Raw genomic sequence first — 22,328 nt, forward strand, 5'->3', positions numbered from 1 at the left:
ATTTATAAACCATTTAAGAAGTGTCCTTTAGAGTAACCTCAATTTACTAACCTCAAACTTTTCGGTGCTATTGATTGTAATGGTATTTACGTTCCACTGGTTTTGTAGCTCTCCTGAAACTTGCCAAATGTTTGTAACAGTATTTTCAGAGAGCTTTTGAAGCCCCACCATTAATGTTCTGCTCATTTGACCGACCCAATAATGGAATCTAATCTAGGAAAAAGAAGAAGGTCTGATTATTCCAGGGAAATACTATGGCAAATAGTGTAATACAAAGAATGTGCATCAAAATACCTGGCAAAGGTGTTCTTCATCAGTTGGAAGGAAAACACTTGTCCTTAAAGCTGCAGAAGAGGACTGCATTTCAGACGACAATGAGAGGAAATAAGCTATTAAAAGGAATAAAAATAGAAAACTTAGAAGCCTGGGGGAAAAAAAAAACCAACAATAAAACAAGGAGAGCAATATGCACAGGTATAAATTAGTAACTAAAAAGCCAACTGGAGTTGTTTCCCCAGAAAAGATTAATAGCACTTGTAGCCATTGTGATCCAAGCTTTTTCCCGTATTCAATATTGTCACAGTGTTACTCCATTTTCCAGCTAAAATTTTAAGCAGGATTCCAAAACATTTCATGTGGCGATATCTTGAATGCTCAGCATTTTGGGACAAAGTTGGACTAACTCAGAAAGCTGATCCAAAGACTTTAAGCTCCAATGATTGAGTACATAATCATAATATATTTAATGCCCAAATGTCCAACTGCTGTAAACAACAATACACATTTATCATGGCAGTTCAGGTCTTTGACGAGGTGGTGGAACATGGGACAGAAGACTGTGGTGTTTTTATAGGTTTAAAACTGTGGTGTCTGGGTTCTGGCTGCTTAGAAAATTGCCGTGAGAGAAAGACGTGGCATCGCTGTATATTCCCAATATAAAAAGTTTTCCTAGTGATTTCAAAGCTACCATTAAAGATGCCATTATTATCCATTTACAAAACAAGTCCTTGAAAGTGTAACAGCTCCAGAGGAGCAAGTGAACTATGGTTGTTGCCATGCCCTTTGACTGATTGTGTCTCTTCGTGGCAATATTGTTTCAGGTCCCATGACAGATGGGACAGACCACCCAATTTCAGGATATCAAATACTGAAAGACAAAATTTGGCCCTTCCTGAGCATAAAGATTCCATAGATGTTAGATGCTAAGGATGCAAGATGAAAAATAAAAAATAGAAAAAGACTTGATCTATTTTTAATTCTTTTTGTTCCTTTCTCTTCTCTTCCCCTTCCCAAACTCCAAACAATGCCAAGTAACTTGTCCTCTGACATTTACATGAAAGGACTAAGATGAAGGAGAAAAAGGCCAAGCAGGACTAAAGGAAAAAAAAGGCCTAAAAATAAAGATTAATACATTCACCAAATATCAGAGGATAGATCAAAACATCTAAGCACTGAATTTATTAAACCACCCACCTTGACCTCTCGTCCTTGTGTGGGACTGGAGAGCCCCTGATGAAGCTCCACCAGCCCAGCTCAGGGCTGGAGCCAGCTGAGCAATCCCCCACAGAGGAGCATTTTGCAGCCTGCTAGCAGGGCAATGGCCTTGCTGCCCCCAGGTTTTGGACCTTTCCTGACTGCTCAGGCAGCGCTTTCAGAGCTGCCAGCTGTAAGGGCATTGCTCCTACCCACAGCAGATGGCTTGGTGTCTCTGCAGAGCCCCGTCCCTGACTCCAATCTGTTCCATTGGATGTTAGCTTCCATGAAAATTTGAAATTTTTTCTTTTAGTTCTCTAAAGATGGATGTGTCTAAGAGTAAAAAATTTATTTTTCACCTGCCACTGGAATTTAAAGTTTTACACAGATAGGGAAGAAATACTAATTTTAAGAAATCCTTTGAACAGTCATTTCACATTACACCTCTGCATAAAGAATAGTTTCATCTAGTAAAATCAGGTTGTGGGTTTTGGGAGGGTTCTTTTAAAGTGGTTGTCACTGTTTTGTTCAATTACTTTTTCAGTGAAAAAAAAAGATCCATGAGAGACAGACCTAAGGAAATATTTTGGGTTCTAGTAAATGATTACATAAATCTTCAAAGGAGTTAAATTTACCAAGGGATCTTTGCTTTTCTGCTAATGTGTGTGTTTTATCCTGATGGCAGGAAGTCTTCCTTTTAACACTCTACCATAGGGCATACTCTGCTCAGTTGTCATGATAGAGAATCATTTCTGTGTTTTAAGTAGGAGCCAACATAAAACTGATTACATAGTCTATTGAGTCACCAGCAGTGGGAAGACTCAACTCACTGCCATAAGAAGATAAATGTTTCCTAGGCAATTAGAATCACCATTTAGAAAATGAAAGTGAAGTTTATACATTTTCCAGGTAGAAAAATAGAAGCAAATTAATACAATTTAAGCATTTAAGCATTTAAATCTCCTTGGCTATTCAGTTCACCAATCTGAGAATGCAGCCTCTCAGAAAGCTGAATAGCTACAAGTATTTGAGCTTCCTGCTACCTGGATAAAATGACTTAGATTAACCTGACCACTGCACAATTCAGACCTGGCAGATACAACAGTGACTGAAGGGCCAAAACAAGTAAATGTGAACAATAAGGGTGACTGAACAGTTTGCTGCAAAAAGCAAAGACTTCAGTTCAGGATTCTCAATCTTTTACTGGCTTTGACTGTCTGTATAAGTTACATTTATCCTTAACCACCAGTTTTTAATGATTATTAGCATCTTTCTGGCATTTGTTACATCCTGATGTGGTATGGACTACCAATTCTAAAATGAACAAATTCTAAAAGCTTCAACTGCAGCAAGACTGTTACCTGGCTAACTTTCTTTTCATTCTAGCCAAGAGTTTGGTATATTTGAATTTCATAGTATACTTTTGGGGTGCTTTTAATGTGTTTTTTTATGAGAAAAGCTTTATTATTTTAAACCATTTCATGACTTGCATACTTGAAATAAAGCTTGTGTTTATGAAAAAGGTTTGGTAGCTGCTCACATTTTTGTGCCAACATTGGTTTAAATCAATATTTATTTAAGAGCAACCTTATTTTTGGAAGAATAATACACACAGCAGGATGTACTTCTGAGATACACACAAGCAAAAACTGAAGTTGCTAAAAGCACATCACATATAAAAAAATTTCCTAATTGCGGAGTATCATGAGAATTGTCCTCTGTGAAATGAGAATTTGCAGTAAAACCTAGAATGGGGTTTTCGTTGCTGTTTCCTTAATAAAAAAATAATTTAAATTTGGGTTTCATTTTCATCTGCTGATTTCTAAGCAAGTTTTCCATACATTCCCCTAGAAACCACCAATTCATACTCATTCTTATTGAGAACTTCTACCTGTTTGGTGGCTCATGCAATGTGTAGGAGATGCTGCTTTACAACTGTGCAAATTTCCACATTCCCAGATCAACATAGTTTGGGAATGGGGCGCAAAGCACCTGGGCTAATCACAACACTTGCATCCCACACAGGATTCTCTTGTACATCCTCCAAGGCATGCCTGCCTTCAGGTTCTCACCATGAGGGCTCCCAAAGCACTGCTTGTGCCCAGGAGGGATGAGAGGGTGTGGGTGGAAATGAAGGGAAAGAGAATAACCGAAAATAAGAAGAGAAATAAACAGATACTGTATTACAGTATATATCACAGAAGGAAAAGCAGGGGTAATTTGGCCATAGGACAAGTATAAAGAGTATATTTTGTCTGAGGGCAGAGAAATTGAATGAATTACTTAGTTGAGAGACACTCTTCAAGGTAAAGTAGAATTGTAAGAAGATTTAGGAAGAAGCTGCCTCAAAAAACAGGCTATCAAAGCTTATCCTGTCTCCAAATACAAAGTCCTCTTTCAAAATATTTGGAGTAGTAATATTAGCCATAGATGATAGATACACACACTCCAGGCATTTACCAGTCCAAGAAACACAAAAATACCTCTCTAATTTTATAAACTTTGCAATCATTAAGACTGAATTTATCACCTAATATCTCCAAAACAAGCAAAGATCACTCTGGTAGGTAAACACATCTTTTGAAACTGATTACTTGCTCCTCTATAATAACAAGAATTTCTTACTGAAATACTGTCTTTCTCCTCCCCTTTCCCCCTGGAATTCTGGGTTATTTTAATTGCAATCACCTTAAAGACACCTCAAAAGACACAAGTGCTCGGGAAACATGTGGCAGAATATAATTGAAAATCAAGAAATTAACAAAATCTAGTAAATTAAATAGAGAACTACATAATATGTAAGAAACCATAGTTTCCCCAAGGACCATGAGGAGTCTTACCACTCTCATTCCCATTGTGGTCAGAGTATGGGGGTCCCATTCCAGATTGACCATTTCTTCTTACCCAGCCAGGCTGTAAATTGAATTCAGGAAGAACTTTGCATGGATTGCTTTCAAAATCACACTTGTTCCAGGAGGAATCTGGATTGAAGCAAACAAACCAAAAATTGAAAGCTTAAAAACAGAAGCAAAAGAATATTTTTTTTCAGCATCACTTGCTTTTTAGTTGACATATAGAAGAAACGCTCTGAATAGTGTTTCTGGGAAAAAAGTGAGAAACACCAGAATGTTTAAATCATGAACAAAGAGAAACAGTGCAGTGGAAGAGAGACAACTGAGAATGAATATTGGGAAAAAAGCCTCAAACAAACCACCAAGTCCTTTCTTCACCAAACCAAATCCAAACTCATCCATTTATATTTTATTACTATAAGTTCTTCTCATTACAAATATGTGTGTAGTTACCTTTTCGTAGGAAAATCTCCAAGCTACTATAGTTTACGTGCAAAGATTGTTCTTAAAATACACTGCAGCCCTAAGGTGCAAAATTTTTCCAGAGTTATTGCAGAGAAAAACTAAGACTTAACACCAGGATGTAATCAGAGAGAAAGTTTGATTTATTTTTTTAATTCCACGTAATTCAAAGAAGAGACACAATGAATCCTCAGAATGGCATAGTCCCCACTTGCCTTTCCTATTTCTTATTTCTTCCAGTACATGTCACAGTGTGGTGAGAAAGGAGCATTTTCCCCCTTCCAGATTCCCCTGTAGAGCAGTGGAGGTTGGAAAAGGGAGGCAGAACACCGTTCTGGCACCAAGCCCAGTTTGGTGTACGAGTTCATTCAGGCAGTTTGAGACAGGTATGGGGCCAGATCAATAATTGCTTACTGAAGGACAGGGGTTGGTTTCTCACAGGTGTCCAACAGCCCTTTATGTATGACATCCAAGCTGAATGGAAGTGCTTGGATGTGCTTGACAGGCTGGACAGCCCCGTTCCTTGAAGTACTTCTTGTAGTGATGGGAGGATTTAATTAAAAAAGAAGTACAAGTAGATGCAGCTGTAAAGAACAAACTTACTGCAACCCCAGCCCAAGCAGAGTGGCCAGTACGTGGCACTGCCTCCAGATTTTGTGTCCTGTGTGGAAACTTTCAGTTCCCCTGCCCTTTGTCTTACACAGCAGGGGAAGGTGGCCAAGACCCTGCCTTCTAATTGGGATTCTGCCTTCTAATTGGGATTCTGGTTAGACACGGGAACTACAATGCCTTCACACTCCCCTTCCAATTCATGCCCATTCCAGGCCCCTGCTAATGATTTTGGTCTAGTCTGTATTATCATAATTCATTAGTCATTTTAAATAAAGTTGCAACTGCAGCATTGATAATCACACTACAATGTTCAATTTCATGACTTTCATATTCATAGCAGTTCACTGCAACAATTAATTACAATCTTAGGGGAAAATAGAAATAATTCACACAAGCATTCCAGAATCAAGTTAATGCGCAGATTGGCTGAGTCATCAACCAACTTTTTATTGCGGATTTTGTCCTTTAGATCTTTAAGTGGCTAAAAGGCATTTCAGAGGTTCATCAAAAGCACTAACACTACTGAAGTATATCTGCTTGACATTGCATGAAATGCACCAAATCACACTCAATATTTCTTCAAGAATTTTCTCATACCCAAAGAAACAATTGCAAATTAATATGCATGAAATAGCAAGAATTGTAGCATTTTAAATTTAAAAGAAATGATAATCCATCATTGTTTTTCAAGGTAACATTCCTTTTCACAGAAAATATAACTTCAAAGCAAACTGATGTAAATTTGCTGGAAGATAGATTTACAAAGGTAACATCACTGCATAGAGAGGAAAAGTTCAGAAGGAAGAAATGTGTGGGATTTTTTAGATAATTTTTGCTGAGTTTCCTGTGAACAAAAAAAGAATCTAAAATAATTTATAAGAAAAAACTCCAAGTCTCATAGGAACAGACTACACTTAAAGGTTCTATTTCAAGTGTGCATGTGTATAAAATCTCAGTTTGGGATATTCTGGGACAAAAATATATAAGAGTATTTAGTTATCATTCATTTCCTGGCAAATATTTTGCCAGTATGAAGACCAAATGAACAATTAAAAACTGGAATTCCAATTTTTATATATTTTCACTGAGGAGTTTCCTTTCATCTGAGCAAAGCCCAGGGAAAAGAGCAGGAATCTGTCACCAACATGAGACCAGGAGCTGAAATTTAAGCAGAAAAATAATTTTGCAATAATCCCAAAGCCCAAAAAGAGTGGCAGCAGGAAAAATCTTCAATTTGACTTCCTGATCTGTCTTGTCATGTCTGACAGCTGATTTATCTCCTGAAGTAATCCAGAGCATTATCCAAGCAGTCCCAGCATGCAGCCTGTCCCTCAAAGCCTACTCCTAACCCTCTGGCTCGTTGACATGAAATGCAAAATAATTTCATATTTAGGGCTTTTACAGAGGCCATAAATACTGGTCTTTGGAGAAACCTTTAATTCTCTACTTTCATATAAGCATTTGTCTATAGTTCCATTCCCTCAAGAGACAAGTGTAAAAAGCCTCCATAAACAATAATGGAAGAATCCACCTCTTGTTCCATATTCTGCAGGCACAATAAAAAATGCTGCCTGGAGTAAATGCCCTTTCCAGAGAAAACAAGACCAAGCACAATGAGGATTTCACGGCTATTCAGTGGAACTTAGCTCATCCACCCCTTGTGCCAGTGATAAAAATAGATGCTAACCTGAGATGTGTTAGACATGCCAGGGAATTCAACAGGCATTTCAGCCATTGCCATTTAATACATTTTTCTACAGCACAGGAAACTTACAAAAATGTACTGATATCCAATGCAGTCTTAATAATCATTTTCTTAGCAGGGAAAGTAAAAGCAAGTATCCTAGAGCTGATTTTAGACTCCTGCTCCAAACAGACCTCTGCATTCTATTTGGATATAACAGGGAGTTCTAGCAAAGGAAAATCTTTCTGTGGTTGGACACAATTGTAATTTAAAGAACCCAGATTTAAGTTACTGCTCTTTCTCACAGATTTCAGGTGAATTCAGTGATTGGTAACATCCTCTAATTAGCAGGTTTCAGTGTGGACAGATAGGTACAGGCTCATCTAAAGACCATCTGTTCTACACTTAAAGTGAAATTTGAAAATCTCAACAAAGATGGTAACTTCCTTTGTTGCATAGTGAGTAGGAGAACTTAGATAAGCTTTCTAGTAAGAATTAAAATTTTTGATAAATCCAAGCTCTTCTTTGGACTCAAAACAAAAATCCTCAAGGAGATGGGCCACCTTATACATGTGTCCTGGTTTCAGCTAGGGAAGAGTTAATTTCTTCTCAGCAGCTGTTACAGTGGATTCAGAATGACAGTGGTGTTGATAACACGCTGATGTTTCAGTTTTTTGCTAAGTCATATGTATCCTATGGCAAGGATTTATTTTTCCCCTTTGTCTCCTGCTCTGCCAGTGAGGAGTTTGCAGGGCTGGCTCAGCTGATCAGAGCCTGGTGCTGATAACACCGAGGCTCCAGGTATGGTCTGCATGGGGACCATGCACTTCAGTGTTGGACTCAGTGATCCGTGTGGGTCCCTTCCAACTCAGAATATTCTGTATTTCTGTAAAAAAATAAAAGAAAACCACCAAAACTGGGGCAAGGGGAGCATAGCTGGGAAGTGTGATGCCCACTGTATAAACTGGGGGGAGTTAGCTGGAAGCACAGCTGATCTGGGATCAGGAAGGGGCGTTTGGCACCAGTCAGCGAGTGGCAAGCAATTGTATTGAACAAGTGTATTTTCCTATTTTTAATCATTATTATTTACCATTATTACCCTTACCATTGTTTTATTTTACTTTATTTTTGTTTTCAACTAATAAACTCATCTCAACGCACAAGTTTTACTACATTTCTCCTCCCTATTCCACCACAAGCAAGCAACTGTGTGCTGTTTCATCTCCAGCTGGAAACATGATGTGAAATTATTTGCAGCAGCATTTTGTAGTACAGTATTCCAGAAATACTAGAATTCTGATGCAAATTTACTCAGAGAATAGCAGTTAAAATTCACTCTCACTACTTAGGTCAATGCCTTACAGGAAATAGCACCAATTGTATTTGTAACCAAAGCATGTGACAAAGATTAAGCTAGGATAATCAGTTGCTAATCAGTTCATGAATACAAGGAAATTGCCACCCTTGTCTAGACAAAAAAAAAAAAAAAAAAAAAAGAAAAAGTTGCAGCTTATACCTTGGTATAGGTATTTAATATTAAATCTGAATTCTATCAAACAAGTTTCCCACAACTTAAGAAAAAAAAGTATTACTTGATGAATCTTCATTGAATTTGGATGAGGAAACACTTGTTTTGCAATGTAACATCCATATGAAGACTCATGACAGTCTTGCACTTCATAAATGTTGAAAAAGAAGAAAAGCATGAAAAACCAAACTGAAGCTAGAATAAGCTTTTCTTTAAAAAAATGAAGAAGAAAAAAAAAAAAGAAAGAATTCCCAAGCATTTTTCAACATAAGAACACGCCCCCAAGTTCTCTCTTCTGTCACATTTGGTTACCAAACTATCACACTTCTGCTAAGCCCACCAGACTCACCTTGTTTGTCATTCCTGCTGTCCCCAGAGCAGCTGGTGGAGATGCACACTTCCCCAGGTGCAGCAGAAGAGCCATCCCCACGCTGGCACCCACCTGCTGCGGATGGCTGAGTGTCCACTGGAGCAAAGCAACACAGCACAAAGACGTATAGGAGTCTGTTCATGGGCTGTGCTACTATCCGAGCCTTCACTTGGAAAATAATCACTGAAACTGCCTAGTACTGGTCATGAAGTGCCTTTTCCCAAGCTGTGTTTACACACATCTCTCTGGAAGATGCTTTTAGAACCTTTTTCTTGATCTGCAGCTTACAGGAAATCACTGGTTCTGCAAAGAAGCGACTTTCAACCTGGTGTGTCTTAGGATAATATTTAACTGGACATATCATCTTATGACTAAAAAATATTGGCACATGCTATGGAAGTCAACTGTATATCATTAACTTACTGATTGGATTTATTGCTCAGTGGTTTGAAAATGTATTAGATAAGAAAACAACAGGAAAACAGGGCAGAATTACTAAATGACCGACATCCACAAAGATCTCTATTTGCTCAGAAGGAGTTGACAAATGTTTACAAAATGTATGAAAAGTTTGTACATCAAATGTAAAAACAGTTGAGAAATTCAAATTTCAATTGATTTTGCATCAAAGTGATTGCAAATCGGCACAATGACTTCTGTTCTCTCGTACCAGGATGTTTTAGTGACACCTTTCACAGTGTTTCAATGGTTCACCAAATCACAGTGGTGCTGGCCACACCTTTAGACCAATGACTCAAGAACCTTCAAATGCAGGAGGGGTACATGGAGACCCAAACAATCAAAAGACCCAACCTTGTGAGACAATATTGAATCAACTTGTTTCATTCAGCCTAGCATCACATGAAATCAGGGAAATTGTTTCAGTGAAGTAGCTAAAACACTTTAGATGCCCCAAGCCCAGGGATGGAGTGCCAGTAGGAAAATTGCAAAATTTGCAAGGCAAATTATGGTGAGAACTAGACAAAATAAATCTGTCAGTCAGGTAAGTATGGCGCTCCTTTAATAGGAATAGTGGGATGAAAAAGAATTCCCAAGTGGCAGCTTGTAACAAGTAACTGATGCCAGCAGGTCTGGAGATTCTGTCACCTACAAATTCACCAAATCAAGTCAGGGTAATGCACATCCCACCATGCATAACTCTGATCTGCCTGTTAGCCCTGTTAACCAGAAATAAGACAAGATATATCTCTGTAACTAAAGTATGCTGATTGGAATGCACAAGTGCCGCAGTATCTGTAAAGAGAAATATGCAAACTCTGCCTGTAGGGGAACAAATCATTTGTATGTTCTGCAGATGTGTATTTTCCTAATATAAGAAATCTCTTGTCAGGAAACAAAGACTACTACTCCAACATCACCTGAAGGCAAGAAGTGCAAAGTCTGATGCAACTTCCTATTATCTCCAACACCAGAGGCAGGCACATATTTATTGTGACAAAGGTTCCTGTTCTGCCTAGAAAGCATTTTCCAGAACATTTGGTTCAACTCCACCCTTTTCATCATTATTTCTGTGCACATTGTTTTAGCTGTTTTATTTTAATGCTTTGTCCTCAGGCCATAGAGCTGTTTGGAAAACTTCCTGATAAAAAGCAGAGCTATGACTAAATTAATTAAGAGTTCATTGAGATATACATTTATATATATATAAATATATATATATTCCTCAAGAATGCATATCATTGAATTGTTTTTTTCCAGTCTGTAAGTACAGATTAGACTAGAAGGTTATATTTAAAAAAAAAAAAACATCAGAAACCAGAAACCCTATGCCATATATTTTTACATTACTACATTTGTAAAAGCTTAAAAATTTCTGCAATTCAGTGGATTTCCCTGTCTTTCAGCTTTCTTTCATTTTATAAAAATTCCCACTGCATTTTTCCCAACTGTTGTACTTCTGTGCCTGTTGTATAAATCTGTATACAAGTTTTCTGAGTCAAAGGATAATTTTTACAGGAACTGGTTTCCATTTCCAGTTAAATATGCTCTAAAAAATTCATAGCAAGCAAATTTTCATAGCCCAAACAAGTCAAAACCACAATAAAATCTATTATGAGTGGAAATATATGAAAAATATATCAAATAGTCAGAAATATTTAGGGTGCGATCCATGGATCTTTAGTGAATAAGGGAAAAAGTACTTCAGTCAGGTCTAATAGAAAGTACAAAACCAAAGGCAAGGTCTCTGTTAGTTTTTTGGGAAGTGTTTGGCTGTGTGCATTTTGGGAGAGTTTCTTGATGAGTGCAACAGTTCAGCCCTCTTGTCAACTAAGAACAACAAAGGTTTTTATATTTCTGAGAATCATGTAGAAAGGAACAAGAAGATGACTCAGAAGAAAAGGACTTTCAGGGAATGTCATAAGGACAAATACTTTAAGTACTGAACTGGAAGCACCCTGAAAAACATAAAGGAGGCAGAGAGGGAAAAGTATAAACTGGCAAAAAATATGGAGGATGTCAAGAAAAGCAGAAGATGGGCACTAATCAAAGGGTATTTTTTAAAGCATTAGAGAAATATTGCAGAGAAAATGAAGACTAAAAGGAAAGCAAGCAAAGCCAGACAAAATTATTTTAGTAAACATGCATTTTTTAAAAGGAAAGTTAAAATAGAAAACTGCTTGAATTTATATCAAAGCTGGATTTTTCTGGCTTACCCTAATTCAGTTAATTTAAGGCAAGACAAAACACATTTCACTTAAGTGAAAAAGATTGCCTGCTCAGCCTTCAACTCAAGTTAAGCCGTTTAAAAAGTTTCAGAAACGAAATCTAGGTTTGAAAAGGTAAGTCCTAAAAAGAAGTTCAAACAGGCTCTGAAACAGGGCCAGAAAGATTTTGCATTTTTGAGACTATTTTTCATGTGAACAGAAAGTTATTTGCTCAAGCATAAAATGGATTGCAGTTAGCAGTTCTCCTTTAGGTTTTTGTAGAGCAGGTTATTATCAGCAATGAAACAGAGGAAAGAACTAAGAAATTGGGATATGAGCTTCACCATCTGAAAACATGTTCAAATTTTGCTGCATATACTAACATTCTTTCAGGGAAAAGTCTTCTAGAGTAGAATAAAGTCACCCTTTAAGAGTAATCCATATTTCATTGGGTTTAATATAACTTTAAAATGGCAAACTTATGATCTTCTGCTTTTTTTTTCTTTAATTTGATCAGACTGGGGAGCAGTACTGTGCCAGTGTATGAATCTTTAACATATCTCTCCTTTTCTACTAATTCAAAGTTTTAGTAAAAATTGTTAATTTTATCAAAATCCTCCAAAATCTTTTATGCAAAAGCAATTTTAGCTGACTTTTAATAAAACCACCAAAGCTGCATTTTTTAAGTAATTCCCAAAAATTCAGAAAAGCCTTCATTTTGAGAGACTCTTACTAAAAATACACTATTCATATTATCATATGATCATTCTAATTTTAAATTGTGAAATTGTAACTGAAAGAGTTCTGTACAGAAGCAGAAAATCAAGCAATCACCATTACCCCAAACTGATCATTTTTAACAAGAATTGACAGAGTTCTTTACTTTGATGTGAAAGGCAATAATTGCACAGTATTTGTTTTCAGTTAAGTGGCACTAATTCAATAGTTATCTGATAGAATAACTATTGAGGACTAAGATATTCATATATTTGAACAAAAAGATTCTGGGCAAGTGTTCTTACCACTCATCTCCATTTGCTAAAAGAAATCAGTGAAATCAATTGAGATAATAAAATCAAACTTAATGCATTGATCAGTGTACATTATGAGCACCATAGTTACTACTAGGTAAAAAAAATCCATAGTGTTAGGAAAAGGTGTGATGAATGGATATAATCAGCTTGAAGTCCTAGATCATTACAGACTGAAAAAATATTACATTTTGGGAAACAATTTGGGAGCATTTTTTCTATCTTTTTAATGGATAAAATTCAAGAGGAAATCACAGGTGGTGATAAAGAGAAAGGAGAGAAAGCATTAAGTGGAAGATAGAATAATCCCTATGTGTACCACATACTGCAGATTATCTCTGCATTAGAGTTTGGAAAAAAAAATGTACTTCAATTCTGAACTGTCAAGAGCTGTTGAGAGCTTCTTTCTCTATACTGCAATGTAAGAAAGGGAAAGAATATTCCAAAAGTGGCTCTTAGTCCATAAATCAATATTCTATTAGAAAGCAAAATTATTAATTGGCATAAACTCTGATCAGCTAGAAGTATTTCTACCTCCTGTCTGCTATGTACTTCTTCAGAGAAGTAAGAATAGAATAAAGATTTTCTCAGCCTTTGCTTTGGTCTCAGCAGACCAAAGACTTCATACAGGTTTCAGCACATCCTGCTCCCTTTCTTCTATCACATCATTCTACCAAGCACTTTTGTTCTGTTCTCTCCTATAAGCAGCTCCCTGGTCCCCGCAAGGGACACAGAGCAAGTGGCTTCATCTCACAGGAGAGTGAAACCCACGAGGCAGAGGACCTGATGAATTATTGGTGTGAGCTGTTACATCTCATGGCTTGATGTGTTTTGTGTTTAACTCAAACCAGCTCCAGACTGGTCCCATGGAAGAAACACCCATCAGTGCACAAGGAGTGTTAGCTGTGCTCCCAGAGCTCATCCTCTGCTCTGGTCTCGTGCAGGGGCATCCACTGCACACTCTCTGTGGCTGCCCTGCTCCAGGTCACACAGTGTGCAGGTGTTGTTGGAACATTTCTTTCAATAGTGCAGCCCTCATTGGAACCAAAATTTAAACATGTTAAGCATGCTTAGCAACTCTTGGAACAAGAGCTGGCCTTCCCTTCATCCTCAAGGAACATAAATATGTTGTAGCATGCATCCCTGCTGGGTAATAATTGGCATTGACTCTATGATTCTAGAAGGCTGATCAATCACTTTTTTATACTAGAGTTATTAAGAAACTCATCACCCTTACAGACAGTCTGATACAGCCAGACCAGATTAGTCAAATAATTAAAACACCATCACCATTAACTAATTAAGAAATCACCCTTTAGTAAACAAATCTCTATAATTCATTCTACATGTTCACAACATCAAGTACAGTAAGTGAAGATAAAAATTGTTTATCATTCTTTTCTCTGATCTTTTCACAGCCTTCCCCAGGACAATGCCTGGGAAAGTTGTACCTATCATTCTCTGTGGCCAGAGAGCTGCTACCACATAAATAGACCTAGATCTACCACATAAATAAATCTTTCAAATTTGGAGAAAAAATGGGTATTGTAAAAATTAAACCTGAACCAAATGAAACAGTTCTCCTATCCTTCTCAACTCATCTATCCTAACCTTTGTTGCCAGAGACTGTATAGCAACCAAAAGCATTACAGGTAGCAGAGGCAGACAAACACCCTCTGAGGGCAAAGGGCAAACCACCCAAAAAACTCTATCTCTGAGTGAAACAAGTCCTTTAGAGGTGGTTTTTAACAGAAAAATAAGCTTACCATTTGGTATCTCTTCTAAGTATGCAAGTGAGAGCAAATAAATCCTTCCAATGGTCCGCCTGCTTCTGTCATACATAACATTAGTTAGAAAAAGATAAGGGACAAATCTAGAAGAAAGCAATATCCCTGGGCTCACGCTAAATCAGCACAGCCCGGGTTTGTTTCTCCAGTAATATTAATCCTAAAACACATCCACATGCTCAAGAGCTGAAAATTAGGCTGCTAAGATCTAGAGGGAGTCTCAACAAAATATATAGCTCAGTAACCAGGCTAAAAATAAAAAAAAAATTTATCCATTGAGTTTTCCCATATTATTGATTTTATCCTTAGGACATCTCTGCACTGATGCTGCTCCTGAGGATTTCCAAGCAGTCATGCTCACTCTACGTATTTCTAGAAATTATTCCTGAAAAAGAGACAGGAGGTATGTATTAAAAATCTTTCTTGGTCAAAACTCCCCTTTATCCTAATTTCCTCATCCATAAACAAATAAGTGGTCTGAAAATTTCTGACTTTCTCTGACACCTCCTGATACCCCTAGACCATAAAACTAATAATGCTGAGTAACCTTTCTCCACCAATTTTAAGTCAGCCTTCAATATAAGGGCAATATCTTGATATAAAAAGAAATAAAATTCCACTCAGATAAGAGAGGGATACTTTTCAGCCCTGATTTTCAGAGATGTTAGGTGAAAGGATGACATTCTGAACAGACAATAGCTCATTTGAAACATACTTTCAGTGCAATTATTATGCAGTTCAACTTTATGCAATTAAGGCACAGGCATTGGGAAAAGTCCTTGGAATTAAAGCACTCAGGAGCTTATGGTAGAAGCTTAGCACTTATAATGAAATTGTGTAAAACTTCAGAGTACATGCTTTACTTGGGAAAAAAACCAAAACCATGGGATAACTGTGTGCTGCCTCAATAAAACAGCTGTAGCCTAAGTGTAAAATGCCTGGTAATATTTTTTAAATTAACCCAGACATATTAAAAAATTTTAGTTAATCAGTTTTCAATCAGAGTTATGTTTTACTTAGAGCAGTTTCACACTTCAAGGAACTGTAGGAAATATTCTATCACTTATTAATTTCTTGACTATTTTTCCTTCTATCATTATAAAAAAAATTGTTTAGATCTAGAGATTAATTTAATCCTTGCATCTAAGATAAATTAATATGAATGTCAGTCTAGATGCATTGTCATGTTAATGTGAAATGTACTATATTCTCATAGATCTCCAGAATGTTAGAACTTTTCTTGCAGGTTTTAACAACTTGTTAACGTTCTTTGTACTTTGAGTGACTTTGTTTACAGTGAGAGATCAATGAGATAAGCGAAGAAATGAACAAATAGAACGTACAAACAAACAAACCTTCTTATGACCTTCCTAAGCCGGCTGCCACTAAGACATGGACATTTTTCAGTACTGTAAAAACTCTCATAAAGCAGCAGCTGTAAATATAGCCCAGAGGGACACTGAAGCTGCTCCAAATGATATTTCTAGAACCACCACAGATAGGAAATGAGTCAGAAACACCCCATACCACTATTTCCACCTCCCAGTCGCACAAAATAACCCTAGACCTCCCAACCTCATCTAGGAAAGGGGGTGTAGCTGGCAGGCAAGACAAGTCCCAGGTGATTGAAGTAAACACATTCTCCCCAGTCACAGGGGAAAAAAAATGTCAAGAAACAAATAAAACTGGTAAATCCCTTTCACAACCCAAACTCCTAAATACCTTAGTCTACCATGCGGACTCTAAATCTTCCCAGTTTCCTATTTTTCCTCTACAGTTCTACCCAGACTGCTGCTTATCCCTACATGATTCACCAGGTAGTGATCCTCTGCACCTGCCTTGAAGTGAAGAGCTTTCTGCTGCTCTCTTAGAAAAAAAACCAGTATGGTTTTATCTATAAACTTCCTAGGAACTTGATAGATTTTGTTTTCTTGAAAACGTTTTTGGCCTTGGAGTACCAATGCCAGAGAAGCTGCCATGCCACGGGTCCACCACCGCAGGGCATGTCCTTCTGCAGCAAGCAAAACTACTTCCAGAGTTGCATTGAGTGCAGTTGAGCGTATTAAAGTTTGAGATAAAGAGACATATTTTCTCATCTTGTCCCCTGCTCAGTGAAATGCACCACACATATTCAGCTGGCAAAGTTTTTGAGATCTTCTATTCAAAATCTCCAATGTTTATTTTCAAATACCCAGTGTTTATTTTCAAAGTTTACATGGTTGCTGTTTTTTTGCAGTTAGGTATCACCTACCATCAACAGCAATAGTTTTCATTCCTTATCATACTTATTGAATGTTTTTGTTGAATTACAAAGTCTAAAATGAATGTGGTTTTTATAGATAATGACAGGTTATTTCAAGTATGGCAATAAACTTTTATTGCTTTTCCTTACCAATTTAAAATTCTCGACAGCTGCTGTGAGCTAGGTATTTACCACATCAAAAAGCAGCTCACCTGAGTTAACAAATTACTATCTGCACTTTTTTCAAATATATAAGCAGCAGTTCAAATAAACAATTCCAATGAAGATTGTAACTAAATGTTATCAAAACATTCAAAAAAAATTTGAGTTTTGAGAATTTCTAAGTTAGGCCAAAAAGATTGCCCCAAAGGATAATTGCTTAGATGTCCACCCCACTAAAAAGCAGCAGAATCGTTTCACCAACTCCAGTGGCCACATTTCAGGATAAAACAAGTTAAATCTGAAATATATAAAAATGTTACGCTCAAATTTTTCTATGAGTAATAGGGTAACACACAGAAATAGACCTAGGAATTTTAAACAGCACAATTTCTGTTTTAATAGTCCAAGTTATCTAAAAAAAATCTCATTAATCCAGTTGCTGAACATGATATTCCAAGTGTCTAACTCTTTTCTTCCTGTTGTCTTCATCTCTACAATTGTCCTCTGGTTCTACCATCAGCAACTTCAATCTCCCTCAAGAAGAATGGGGCAGTATTGAGTCAAGCCATCAATAACCTGAAGTCTTCACCAGCAGGTCAGCTGTTCTCTTTTAGGGGCATAACTTGGAAAGTCTTCATCTTTGGTCTAGGATTCACTTGGGTCCAATTTAGCACACTTTCTTCCCCCTCCTTGATTCTCAAGTGAAGTATGAGAGTTATCCTTCAGCCTCCTTCATCGTCAGCTGAAATAAATGGCTGTTCTTTGCTCAGGGAATGCATACATTTTTCAGACATTTGCTGCAGAGCAATTATAACACCAGTTATGCTGAATGAATGCAATGAATTGGCCAGTATAAAATTGTTTAAACAAGCTCAAACAGGGCAAGACAAGCCCTGACAGCCCTGAGATCTATGCTTTCATACTGACATGAAGTCTACAGCCTGTTACTATATATCAATTATCTTATATACTGGATTATGAAAAGGATGGAAAACAATTTAATATTTTGACATTTTTATCTTTGACCATTTCCATATATGTCATCTGGACCTATTTCTTCCATATATGTCATCTGAGCCCTTTCAGTAAAAAGTGAGTGGTGCTCTCCACCAGTGGCACATAATTTCAACTCTACTGTTTCAAAACCTTCAAGATGCAATTCCTATCACTGAGACCCAGCATGTTCCTATTCCCAATAAAGACCTTCTGATTAATGGGCCTTCTGCTTGTCTTTATAAGGTCAAAAGCCTCACTGACTGCAACCAAGGATATCTGAAGATTTCAGAACATACTGAAGCAATTTGAGCATAACCTTCATAAGATAAAAACCCAGAAATCAAATAATAATCACAGGTAGTCAGAGCTCTTTAAACAGTTAATCTTCAAAGACTGGTAAATGGATATTAATTGATTTACTGCCTATTAGTGTTCTATTTTGGAAAGAAAATTCTCAAGACAATAAATAAATGAATGGACATACATTACTGAAAGAAAATTAAATTTTTAGCATTAATTATGTAGAAATTAAGTAACTTATCAAAGAACAGTTGCATAACTTAATATCAGGTAAATTTACAGTTGTGTAAGAGGTAGAAACCCAGTGTAATATTTCACAAGCAGATAAAAATTATTTTATAAGAAGCAGTTAATGGTTTTTTTTGGATATTGGGTAAATACAGACCATACACTGGAGTCCATCTTCAATATTCTAGTAATATTAGGGGGGATGGAAATTCATTTTAAAAAAACATTCTGACTAGATCATAGAAAGAGAACCCCAAAATTTGAGATGAAATTACTAATAAATGCAGATTGCTCTGTACATATGTACCTAGAAAAGCTTACCTTAAAATTAAGTTTTAAACGCAGAAGTTTTCTGCTAACAAAGTTAGAAAAAGTATCATCACCTGTCCAATTAAATGGAATATACCAAATATGATGGTGAGCATTCACCTTACCTATTGTCATTTCACACCTGTGAACCAGAAGTTAGCAATGTCCCTGAAACAGATCCTCAAGAGATTTAAAATGTCAGAGCTCCTTTAGATTTATTTCAATGCACTTCAGACTTTATCTCTCCTCAGGCCCTTTGTTCATCTGCTGAGGCTGCTGCCAGCAAGGTGCCAGTCCTCACTTAGTAACTTCTGTGACATAAACCATGGACAGCTTTGACAGGGCTGGCTCTTTCCATGGGAGACAAGCAAACAGCACCTGACAGATACTAATGAGTTTCAGCCCTGGTGGCACAAAAGAAATGCTCACAGCAATGGCTGAAGATGTGTACCAAGAAAGCAGGCAGAGTACAAGTTTGTGGTACAAATCCACCAGTGCATATCTGCAGCATGCCTGGATAGAAAATATGTAATTGCATCAACCAACAACTTATGAAAAATTAGGGACTTTCTTTCTAATTGAAACAACAAAAATTTTTGAATAAATAGCTCCAAATCAGAGGTCAACTCTACACCTAATGCAGAATGATCAGCAGGAAAAGAGAGTGAAGTCTGACTGCAGGCAGGTCCTGCAGCTGGCTGGATGCAGTGCAGGAAGCATTGACAGAGATTTGTTACCTTGCTCCTTGCACTCAAACCTTCTAGCAAATGGATTACTGAGAAGACAACTACACTGTCTGTGATAAAACCCTTCTCCAGAGGAAAACCAGGCCAGGCTGAGGCAGTAATACCTACCAAAGCCAAGATAGACAGCTTGGAGGCAGACAAAGAAACCACCCTCTTCCTACAACACTGCATCCACAGGTCCTGTGTTCTGACATCTCCTTCCATCCAAATAGTGTGCAAAACATGTGCTCTAAAAATTATTAGACTGGAAAAGGGCAGTTATGGCAAGCAGTATTTTTTTTTCTCATTGTCTTTTTGCCTGTGACATGGTGGCAAAGTAAGTTTTTTCTAAAGAAAGCTCAGAGACATCATGATAATGGTTGGTGTTTATCCAGAGATGTTCAGGGAAAAGACAGGAACATGGAGCAAAAACCTAGGTGAAAAAGACATTGGGTGTTCAGTTAATGGCTCAAACTTTATTTTGAAATTAAAGGTTCTAACACAATAGAAAACAATTAGCAAAAAAACTATTCATTTTGAAGGAAGGTAAAATCTGTGGTGGTTTGCATCAAATGCAGTATGATATCTTCTATTCCAACATATGAACTCTTAGGAGATTTTGAAGATGGGAATTTAAGTGAAAACTTTCCTCTTTCTTCTGGTAATAAATTACCTTCTGACAGTGTAATCAACAGCAGTAGAAATAAATTTTCTCTGGAATTCTTGAGAATAAAACAAGGTCAAAACCTGCTGGTAACATCAACCAGGCCCCAGTTTAGAGTTCAATTTTGTATTTAGTTTTGTATGATGGAACTCATTTCCAAGGGCTTAATAGACACAAGGCTTTTTGAGAGAAAATACACTCTGTTGGTTAATATAAGGAGGCTGGAAACCATTTCTGACTTCTAACTTGTGTCTTTTAAGAAACTGAAATCTTTGTTACTCCTATATGCAAAAGGATGGACAACTTCCAGTTTAAATTGTTGTGGACAGTCAAACCTGATGACCAGAACAATTTGCTTTTCTCTTAAATTCTGGCCTGCTAATGCTATCATAAAGATGGGATTTATTAAAGTTTAGATGCATCTTTTAGAGTCTTGGAAAGACATTATTAATGCCCATTTGAGTTATGACTTTTTATTTAACTAAGAACAAATGACTATGTATTTCTCATGACAAGTGGCTGTATTTCTGGAAGGCACTCAATGATAAAAGAGTGGAAATTATTTATTCAAAAAATATTTATAAAACAAAGGGAAAAGGGATTTTAAAAACCAAAGTGCAACAGAAAATAAAGCTGAAACTGAAAAGTCACAGAAAAATAATGCTAAGACTGGAAAATCAGCCTCAGAACAAAAAAAAAGCTCATTAAACATAAAAAAAAAAAAAACCCAAAAAAAAACACAAAAAAAAAAAAAAAAACAAAAAAAAAAAACAAAAAAACAAAAAAAAAACAGATCAGAAATGTGCCAAAAGATGGATTGTGTGTCAGGGTTGCTACATCTAAGTTCCATACAAGTGTCCAAACAAGTAAATTAAAACTGGTTACTTAGGCAACACATCCCTGGTAGCAGTTCCACAACTAAAGGGCACAATGTCAGAATTCTCAGTGCAACAATCTGCAGTTAATTTAATTTGTTAGCAGAATTGCTTTCTGAAATTTTAAATAATACTGTTACATGCCTCCCACAGTCACTCACAGCTAAAAGTGCTTACAAAATGAAAGCACTGTGCAGCAAAATGAAAATAAATCTGCCACCCTCACAGAAGTATACACATCTCCAAAACAAGAGAAATAGGTCTTTATCCAAAGAGTTTGCTAGCACCACAATGCTAGCTGATCTTTGATTTGGCTCATTTTTATAATTGGGATTTTTCTTGAGCTGGACTATCCTAAACTTAAATCCCACTGGGGATGGGAGGTAGAAAAACAGGGCCAGCAGACTATGGCACAGCTACCTCTCCTGGAAAAAAAACCAATCATTTATTCTTGGTTCCTTAAATTTGTATGAAAAACGGTGGCAGAGGAAGTGCAATATTCCTTTTTCATCCATTGGAAATGAAGAGAGCCTCTAGGATTTCAGTTTTGCACAGGCAAGCAGCCACTTTAAAGCCTATATTTACTCTCTGGTTTTGTCCAGGTCTGGTCCTGGAACAACAAAAAAAGAGAATGCAACGGAAAACACGAAAAACTAACCACGTAACTCACAGCAGCATCTGCTATGCCACTTTAAATACACACAGGGCTACCAACAGGAATACCATATATATGTAAGTACATAGAAGTTATGCTCAGGATAGAAGATTTGGCCAACATGAGGCTCATGGAGGATGGAGCAGGTGTTTACCAGCAATTGTGTCCATGCACACTCACACAGAGTAACATTGGCATCTCTTGGATTACCAGATTTGCTCCTGAATGCAAATTTTATTCAAAGTTAAGGCAGCTAGTGGAACGAGGTGTACCATATGGACAGGCTTTCACACCAAAACAGAATATGGGAATGGCGTACACACAGTTAAAAAATCTTTCTATCAGTCTTTTAGTAAATGAAGGTCTTCCATTTCACTGTCCCAAGAAGATTGCCAAGAAGGCTGAACAAACTCCCATCCCATTCACAGAAATAAGATTCCTATAAAATTAAGCAGGATTAAGACATAACCTTAATTATGACAATAAAAATTAACCTCAAAGACAAAAGAAGTGTTCTTTTAATTACTGACAGTAAGTATAATATGAGTGAATGTGGCATAAATTGGAAAATCATTCACTGTGTAATAGAAGCTCCAAATAGGCTTATAGATGAAAAGTAAATGAGCTGGAAAAGAAAGAACAAATGTGCTGGGAATGCTGTTTTTCATATTACGTCTTGTGGGAATCTGAAGAGACCCCACTATACT

At 37.0% G+C, this 22,328-nt stretch overlaps 1 protein-coding gene across 1 annotated transcript in view; it reads right to left on the reverse strand.

Annotated features, from left to right (window-relative positions):
• MALRD1 (MAM and LDL receptor class A domain containing 1) overlaps positions 1-9,123 on the reverse strand; it is a 230,646-nt gene extending 221,523 nt beyond the window's left edge. Inside the window, exons 1-4 of the mRNA XM_058018380.1 lie at positions 8,952-9,123; positions 4,314-4,454; positions 295-389; positions 52-213 (exon numbers count right to left, since the gene is read on the reverse strand). Of these exons, the coding sequence (XP_057874363.1) occupies positions 52-213; positions 295-389; positions 4,314-4,454; positions 8,952-9,123 (570 nt within the window). The remainder of the gene's footprint in view (positions 1-51; positions 214-294; positions 390-4,313; positions 4,455-8,951) is intronic.
• Between the last annotated feature and the right edge of the window lie 13,205 nt (positions 9,124-22,328).

This window comes from Melospiza georgiana, chromosome 1 (genome assembly GCF_028018845.1).
Source record: "Melospiza georgiana isolate bMelGeo1 chromosome 1, bMelGeo1.pri, whole genome shotgun sequence".
Lineage (NCBI taxonomy): Eukaryota > Metazoa > Chordata > Aves > Passeriformes > Passerellidae > Melospiza > Melospiza georgiana.